The following is a 9,252-nucleotide window of genomic DNA, read 5'->3' as shown; positions in this document are numbered from 1 at the left end:
GGAGTGAGGTGAAACCAGAAAAAAAAGTGCAAAGCAAGTTATCTAATAGCTATTTTTTTATCTGGCAGCTAATTTTATTCAATTGTACAGTTTATGGTAGAAAATTACACTATTAGTTAAAATAAACTTTTTAATGCTATACTTTTTTATTCTACTTTTTGATATTGATATGATTATAGACCAAAATAATTATTAGGTCTAGCAAAGAAGGATTTTATCTTACAAAGCTATGAAATCAAGTGGTAAAATCACAGCTTAAAAAAAAAAAAGAGGGCAAGAAAGGATCGGCCACAAATCTCTATCTGTCTCTGTGTTGGTTTTTGAGTCCAGGGTTGAAGTTAAGTTATAATCACCGAAATGTTTTATTATTTTTGGAAAGATATTTCATTACTTTATACTGCTACAGTTGCATCTTGAAGTTGTGCTGGTATTAAAAAATATTGTGAAGGTATTAAAAAAGGTATTAAAAGGTATTAAATTCAACTTAAGAATTTCTGTATATACCCTGAATATATATATATATATATATATATATATATATATATATATATATATATATATATATATATATATATATATATATATATATATATATATATATAAGTGCAGACAAAAATCAAAAGGGTCCAAGGACATATGGGAAAAGCAGTAGTAATAACGTCATAGAAATACTGCAGATATATTGTTTTTAAATGGTTTTAATAGTAAAAAAAAAAAAAAAAATGAAGGTTGCCACATTCTGAGAGATTCTGATATTGGTGAAAAGTTGTCATTAGGGATGCACTGAAATTTCATCTACCAAAATTTTTAGGCCGAACCAGCTATTTTCAGTTTTGGATTTTAATTCCAATCAGCAAAGTTTCTTAAATCTAAAATCTTTTAGCCTGTGCTGTTTTCTGTTGATGTGTGAACAAAACTTAAACACTAAACATTTGTAGCATGCCTGCCATCCAATAATCGCAAAAAACTTTGTTTCTTTCAGGGAACTACACTAACCTTTTCCACTGGTGGCACTTGCGCTACTAACTTTTTCAGTTACTGGCGCAAAACATGATTTGGTCGCACAAATTGTTTATAGTAAGCCGCTCTGAATAATAATGAACAATAATGAAACTGTATTGCATACAGATGTGCTTTTTATTTTACTTGCCATCTTTTAAAGCACATGCATGCCTTCTTGTTTCTGTTTTCTTTAAAATTGGTTGGGATAGATTTACTGCAATAGAAAATACAGTACACAACAAAGTGCAAAATGGATTTCAACATGCTATGGTTGGCACAGATGGGCAGACTCCTGAACTCTTAAGTAGTGATGCACCGATGTGAAAATTGTGGCAGATACCGATAATAACCGATATTAATATTGCTGTTATGGCCGATATCTCTGTATAGAAAACAATTTTTTTTTTTTTTTTACTTTAGAAATGACTTGTGTTGGGCACCTTTACCTGTGTGCAAAATATGTCACACATAGGACACATATGCATTATATTGCATTGCATTCCATATAATGTGTGCTGGTCTAAAATTAAGAAACCCCTAGAAAACAGTAAAAAAAACAAAGGAAAACAAAAACAAAACAACAACAAAAAAAACAGGTGCACAATAAAGATAGGCTACTTAATTTATTATTCCAATAACCAAATATGACACTAAATAGCACAGGGAGAAGGGCTTCTATTTGTGACGTGCTGTCTTTACATTTGAACATTGCACATTTTAAACAGGACAGGCATTAGCTGCATAAATGTTAGCCATACAAACATATTTATAGAAAACAGTTGACAATTAATAGAAAGGAGTCCAATAATAGCATAACGAATCACTTATTCTAAAAATAATATCAAGTAGTAGGCTAAGTTTGACGAATCCGACATATAACGAGGGCTGTGTTGTAAAACGTCCGTCATTTAACGAATTTTAAAAACATGGATGGATAATACAATATGCTTTCCGACATTTTGACAGAAAAAAACCCAGGCAAGAACAAAATTTAAACTATAGCCCGTCAATTTTCATTTTACAATTATCTTCTCTCTGTGTGTGTGTGCGCGTGAGTCGCGCAGATACAATGGTATTTTAATCTAAGTAACGGTCACGGGGCTGAAGCCAACTTGATGTGTTGAATGCTCAGAGCACGTTATAAAACGTATTCTTAAAATACACATTTCTGTTTTAATAAATGCTCGTAGTAAATCATAGCACATTGCCTAAAACATAGGTACAAAAATAATCAGTGATACATTTGCGACCCATTAAAAATTTTGGTCGCAATGGCATTTCAAAAGGTCGCATATGCGACCATTTTGGTCGCAGTGTAGTTCCCTGTCTTTTAACAAGAAACAAAGTCTCAACTTTAAAATTGTCTCTTCCTCTTTACCACTAGTTACAGCAAAACCATAAACATGAATGACCATCAGAAGGAATGATGAAAGATACAGTACAACTTACTGAAAATAACCCTGTCTCATGTAATCGCTCAATCAGTGTTTTAAACAGGGAAAGACTAACGTTACAGTGTTCGTTTTTGCTGATGTTAGAGAAGAGTTACTGTCATTCTCACCTTCCGTGTCTTGTCCATGAACCGATAGTAGCGGGCCATTGAGTTTATCACAGACAGACAAACTTTCCAGTCTTTGCCCTTCTCTCGAAGATCAAATTTTGGGTATCTCTTTACCGCCCACTCTGTGGAAATACACACCACTGTTAAAACGAGTGACTTTCATGCTGCTCAGTAAACTGCAACAGATATTGATATATGAAGCTGAGCAAGTCATGTAGAGCATTAATCAAAATCTCTACATTGTGCTTTGTGGGTGGGTGGGTGGGTGGGTGGGTGGGTGGGGGGGCAGAGAAATGCCTTAGGAAAGTGTTGTTAGAGAAGTTAGTTCTGAGAAAATCTTAAAGGCACAATATATACGATTTTTGGATTAAAATATCCCGAAACAGTGTTATATATTTTGTTGATTTGTGTACTTCCATTATCCCAAATGTTTCTAATAATGTTTAAATCCAGAGAAATAAGCAGTTTTAATAAGCGTCGCCTATCAATGGCATCATACCCGCATTACCCTCCATTTGTAGAAACCATGGAAACACCAAAAATGCTTTAATATATTGTGTTTTATAAGACAGGTGAGCAACTGTTTGGATACATTAATCGACAGAAAATTGTTAACAAAACAGTTCTTGATTTACGGCGAGTACCATGTTTTACCATAACTAGTATAGATCTAGCTCACTGCAACAAGTGTCTTATATAGTAACCGCCGAGCAAACACAAAGAGTAGCATTATAACATAACTTTCAACACACTCATGTATCTATTATGATAAAACAGCGCTGCGTTCCCTCTCATATGCATGGCCGGAAGAAGCGGAAACGTCTGTGGGATAATAAAAGCTCCACTGATCTCGAACCGTGTGTCGCGCTCGTCTCTCATTAGCAATCGCTCCAAGCTGCCTCGTGCCTCGTGGGAAAAAAAAATACTATGGAAGTAAATGGACACATCAACTGTTTGGTTACAGACATTTTTCAAAATATCTTTTGTGTTTCAGCAAAAAAAATAAATTCATACAGGTTTGAAACAACTTGAGGGTGAGTCTATGATGACAGAATTTTCATTTTTGGGTGAACTATCCCTTTAAATGTAATTTAAAAAAAGACATCACACAGAGACAGTGATGTAGTGAATTGTCAGACACCTTTGCCAAAAAAAAATCTTTCAAAAAAGCACCTAGCAACAAATCTAGCAACTTTTTGGACTTCTGGTCACTATATATAATATTTGTTATATATATCTGTTGTCTGACAGAAAATATGTAAATGAGAACGACTTTGTTGGACATCTGACTATATGTTTTATTAAAATACAGTGTGTGAGCACAGATTAGGAGAGAAAACAGATGTAAATGACCTACAATTAGCACATAACGTCATCTAGCGACATTTCGCAACTTTTTGAGCCGGCTTTTGCAACTTACCACTGAAAATAGTAGGCAACACAGCATAGAGAAGGCCATTCATGAGATATAGATCCAGCTCACCTCTGATGGCATTGACCTTGTTTGGGTCGAGTCTCTTTAGGCGTCTGGTTGGGTTTCCATTTGTGCTGCTTTGAGAAAGTTCCTCCACTGTGAAAATGTTTCGTGTGAGGTACCGCACCGCCGCACCAGGACGTGCCATTTTACCAGCCCTCTGTAGGATGCAGTTTGACAGGAACACCTTCCTATCGGAGCTACCCAGACAACCTAGAGGAGTAGAAACAGACACAAATGGCAGCATTAAATCATTGGCACTAACTCGTTCAATTTAGTGTGGTTCAAATGCCAATAAAAAAATGCCAATGGGGTAAGAAAACACACTTTATTTACACCTAAGGTGCCCCTATTGTGCTATTTTAAAGGTTCCTAATTTTGGTTCCAACAATGGTTTACATGCATCCAAGGTCAAAAACACCTATTGAAAACCATTGGCTGCCATTATGCGAAGTAGTTACAAACCTAGATAGGTGAGACTGGAATTACTGACGACTGGTTTTAGGCGGAATGGTTTTTTTTTTTTTTTTTTTTTTGTCACTCCATTTATCATGTCCTTTGAAACTTTGCAGACTTATTACATTAAAAAACAGCGATATTACACACTACAGAAAGGTAATGGAAAAAGCATAATGGGGCACTTTAAAAATATTCTCTGAAAGCAAGTTGTAGCATATTACAAAACAGTGCTTCCAAAGTAAATTTTAAGAGCGTTAAGATATTTTTCTGGAAAAGGACTCTCTTACTCGTCTTATAAAGGTCTGTAGTTGACGCTGGGCTGATTTCAGCTGGACTCTTCACTCGCTCCAGATGTTGCGGCATTAGACTCATTTTATTGGTGCTGAGAGGTTCTTGTGTTGTTTGGGTTGGCGCTGTGGCCCGGGCCTGGTTCTGGATGATGAGTCGTGGAGGGCTGGGCACCTCTGGGCCGGGGGAGAGGGCAGGAGGTTTCCAGCTCTCCACAGATGGAAGGGGTGACGTAGAGGAGATATGAACGAGACGGGGCATCGGCGCTTCAGAGCTGATCATGGCTTCAGACTTGGCCTGGCAGCGGTCTCTGTAGCTGGATGACAAATGTGGCCGCTAAGATGAGAGGGAGAAAGTTCATTTACAGTCAAGACTGCATATGGGTCTTTCTTCAACTACAGACACTTTTATGTCTCCAGTGTTTTTTATTAAAACCAACAGATTATTATTTTATTTATTTTGACAAAGACGAATGTGAAAATACAGAGCTGTTGATTATTGTCTGCATTATTATTATTATTATTATTATTATATATATTTAAGCAAACCTGTATGACATGATTCTTCTTAAAAAAAAAATGTTAATCACCTCGTGTTAATTGGGAGTTCTTTTGAAAATTCATGTCACACTGCAGGATTATAAAAATGAACTGAAATGAACAAAAACTAAAAGGTGATTAGAAATGGTGAAAATTGTTTTAGGACTTATGAAGTGGTGTTTGCTAGGCAAAGGGTTAGTTTTATGCAAGTTCGTGCTGTTTATGGTTTTCAAGCAACATCACAACTTGCCACATTAACAAAATATTCAACTGATATGGTTATGGATGATTTTACAAAATTAGTTTCACTGTTTTCAGTAAAATCAGGTGTTGCTTGTATAATATTTATGAATAATCATGTTGCTGTTTGCATGCAATGTTGGTTTACATTCATATAGAAAATTATCAAATTAAAATATTTAATTCACTCAATTATAAAAAAATATATAAAATAATATAAAATGCCACATTTATTTAACATATATATATATATATATATATATATATATATACAAAAAGGTTTAACTAAAGACCCCTGCTGTTTGGATTTCAATAGGTGAATGCTTAAGTCTATGATTGGATCATTATTGCAATGATTATTATGTTTCTATCATGTTATATGTTTGGCAACAGTTCCTCTAAAATTATTTTTCATGCTTCCTCCACACCATTCTTTCAGTTTGAGCCTGATGAATCTTGACATTGTGAATCTTGAGTGTATAGCTGTTACTGTAATACACTCAATATTTATATTTGTGATATATGAGTGAAGTGTGTTATTTCTACCTGAGAGAGGACAGCTGGATTCTGGATGCTTGCTACTTTCGCCTTGAGCATCTCAAACTTCTCATCGAGTTTCAGAATGGCTCCATATGTAACCTGCACAAAGACACCTGAATGTCATTCTGACTTTTTAAAGACAACTCAACGTTTAACATTAACAATCTTTGTTAAATCCGTAGTAAAAAAAAACAAAACAAGATGCAGAATTGACCCTTCGCTGAGCTCTGCCCTCCTTGACTACTATTCCTTGCAACAGAACGTCTCAGAGGAGCGAATACGAGATTCCTGTTAATGAGCAATTTCAGTACAATGTGCTCATAGAAACTATTGATTGGATGTGATGCGGGCCAGCATGAATTCCTGATATTGAAAAAGCATTTTATCAGGAGGAAAAAAAAATTGAGACAAGAAATGGGGAAAAAAAAACTCATTTGAAAGTAATAACAATAGTGAGTGAACAAAACTGCTCTTAAAATGTCTACAGGCCAATTCACTCTGCACCGACAGACTCCAGATTACAGCATGTCACTTCTCAGACGCTGAATCAGCACGTTCAGCTCGGACAGACACCAACACACTCCGACAAAACCTAGCGTAGTGTCTGTTACGGTCTGTCAATGCACTGTGAATTGGCCTTACAACACACAACAGAGAGGATTGGTCAGAAACGTTTTAAGGGCGGGGCTGCCTCATCAGTACCTGACAGTATGCAAGAATCTCTCCCAGAGTTCTTTGCAAATCAGCTCCATATATCTCAGTCGAAATGACGCTCTCTGCCTTCATGCACAAGAACAACAACAAAAAAGGCTTTGAAAGAAAAGTTAGGCAAAAACAAGAACAACTTATTGAAGCCATTATTCATTATAGGAATGAAGTATGTTTTTAAAGAGCCATCACCTCATGCGAATCACATGGTATTTCATGTGTGATTTCATTAATGAGAACTTCATCATCCGCCTCGGACACCTAGCAGAACACATAACAGGATAGGACCATTTCATGTCTGCATTTGCCCCATCAAATGACCAACAGACATGAATCCACATATTACAAATTCTTGCCTGTTATTAGAGTTTAAAAAAGAAAACAATCCAAATCAAGGCAACATTTTGTGAACAAAATAAATAAATACGCATGGAACTGCCATGGATGGTTTACTTACCATCCTGAGCAGCCCTGTTGTATTCCTCTCCGATAAGTATGAAAATGTACAGTGTGATACTCTACCATACTGTCACTGAGGGGACTGGGGCCTCTGGATCTCATCATCACTGCCGTCCCGTCGTTGTCCATGCTCTCCAGACTGTCCTCTTCCACCTCATCCTGCAAACCGCACAACACACTTCTCCCCCTGTTAACTGGAGGCAGAAAACATGTGGATTATTTCACTGTGCCAAAGTTGTAGTTACTTATAAATGCTTGAAAATTTTCATTTGTGGCATAACCTAGTTGTGCTAATTACAAACAAATGAGAGGTTAGACTTCTTTTGTATACACATACACTGCCGTTCAAAGGTTTGGAGTCATGATAAGTGTTTCATGAGCAGTAAATCAGCATTAGAATGAATCATGTGACACTAAAGACTGAAAATTCAGCTTTGCTTCACAGGAATAAATTATATTTTAAAATATATTACAATAGAAAACAGTTATTTTAAATTGTAATAACATTTTACAATATTACTGTTCTTCTAATGCAGTCTTGGTGAGCATAAGAGCATCTTTCCATGGGGAAAAAGTTATCCATGAAAGTGACGTAAACTTTTGCACACTTTATGCTATGAATTAATATTATGAATTAAGTGCCTGAATGGTGTTACAACGATACCAACTCTACTAAAAGATAAAGTTACCATGGTTGTACCTTATTATTTTTTAAGGTAAGGTACATTTTAGTATATGGAACATAAACACAATAATATTAGTGCCTTGCTATTTTTGAAGTATAGTACCATGGTAATTACCATGTACCATGGTATTAATATATAAATTATTCGATTTCGTAGTATATATTGTTATCACCATCTGATAATATTACTGTAAGTTACTTCGATGATAGCATCACAGAACGCCATAGCCAATACAATAGAATAAAAAAGACTTGGTTTTAAACATGTGGACATAGTTGAAATATATTTTAGTACCATGTTAATACCATTTCTAAGTGGTATTTGGTGTTAAACGGATATTACAGAACGTTAAAACGGCTAATGTTCGTTACTTCCGTTCTCAGTTCATTTCGCAGTAAACGAGGAACGGTGTGTTGAATAAACGCACAGCGAATATGAAGCTACTTCTGTTTTTAGAGCCAGCAAAACACGATGAAGCGATAAACAAAAAACACAGTTGTGTGTATTGTTCTGTGTCAGTCACTCACATTTAAAGCGTTCAATGTGTATTATTGTTGTAAAGAGATGCACTTGTACCGTGAACAGACATGCTCGGTCCGCCGCTTGTCACTCGCGTAGTGTTTATCGTACAGCTTTATTGTAATTTATCACCTATTACTTGAGCTTGTTGTTGATATTTGAACGGTTTACTACTAGTGTTAGGCTGTTGTTATTGAACGGGATTTTTAATTACATTCAAACCACGCCCGTTCTGCAATGTCATTCCTCTGTGCGCATGTCTGAACGCAGCGTGGCGTTCACTTACAAAGCGTTCCCTTCCTACGCCCCTCCTGTCCTGAGTCTGACTGAAGAGAAACAAGCTGGGCAGCGCGTTGGTGCCCTGGCGTTTTGAGAGACGAATTCACTGTGTATTTCGGTTAAATGGCTGTTAAACTTAAGTGTCATTAGTTAGACAGGTACAAACGATCGTCTAGACCGGTGGCTGAAACCATAGATATAATAAATACCGGTGTAAATAGTATGTATTATGTCTATGGCTGAAACGGCACATGAATGCGCTTAGAGCACCTTATTCACGTGGTATTTGTTGCTCTTCTCAGCGCTAGGCAGGGTGGAGCAATCACAGTTGACGATGATGACTAGATTAGATATGACATTTTCTAAATCATTTTATACAGAATTCATTGGGTAACTTAGATTTCCAGTTTAATGTCATATTGCATATATATATATATATATATATATATATATATATATATATATATATATATATATATGTCATTATATATATATATA

The 9,252-nt window shown here is 35.9% G+C and overlaps 1 protein-coding gene across 3 annotated transcripts; it reads right to left on the bottom strand.

The window, feature by feature from the left end:
- Positions 1 to 1,415: 1,415 nt before the first annotated feature.
- LOC308686369 (uncharacterized protein) lies at positions 1,416 to 8,733 on the bottom strand. 3 transcript variants are annotated; one of them, XM_081394789.1, is made up of 8 exons: positions 8,533 to 8,733; positions 7,269 to 7,464; positions 7,004 to 7,072; positions 6,806 to 6,883; positions 6,110 to 6,202; positions 4,784 to 5,120; positions 4,047 to 4,250; positions 1,416 to 2,685 (listed from the first exon to the last, which is right to left on the bottom strand). In XM_081394789.1, exons 2-8 carry the CDS (start codon positions 7,269 to 7,271, stop codon positions 2,537 to 2,539), a joined length of 933 nt encoding a protein of 310 aa, XP_081250915.1. In that variant the 5' UTR covers positions 7,272 to 7,464; positions 8,533 to 8,733; the 3' UTR covers positions 1,416 to 2,536. The 3 variants fall into 3 exon arrangements, with proteins under 3 accessions (XP_081250915.1, XP_081250913.1, XP_081250914.1); XM_081394787.1 differs by having other exon boundaries at positions 7,334 to 7,464; XM_081394788.1 differs by having other exon boundaries at positions 7,334 to 7,464; positions 8,484 to 8,657.
- Positions 8,734 to 9,252: the final 519 nt, after the last annotated feature.

The sequence above is a fragment of the Scardinius erythrophthalmus genome (genome assembly GCF_964197995.2).
Source record: "Scardinius erythrophthalmus genome assembly, contig: HAP1_SCAFFOLD_218, whole genome shotgun sequence".
Taxonomy (NCBI): domain Eukaryota; kingdom Metazoa; phylum Chordata; class Actinopteri; order Cypriniformes; family Leuciscidae; genus Scardinius; species Scardinius erythrophthalmus.
This window is presented reverse-complemented; position numbering and strand designations above follow the sequence as displayed.

Excerpts from the sequence above, each read along its gene's own strand:
- LOC308686369 (XM_081394787.1), bottom strand. Across the intron at positions 6,884-7,003 it reads TACCATGTGATTCGCATGAG|GCAGAGAGCGTCATTTCGAC; the intron begins GTGATGGCTCTT and ends TTGTGCATGAAG. Across the intron at positions 6,203-6,805 it reads AGATTCTTGCATACTGTCAG|GTTACATATGGAGCCATTCT; the intron begins GTACTGATGAGG and ends GTCTTTGTGCAG.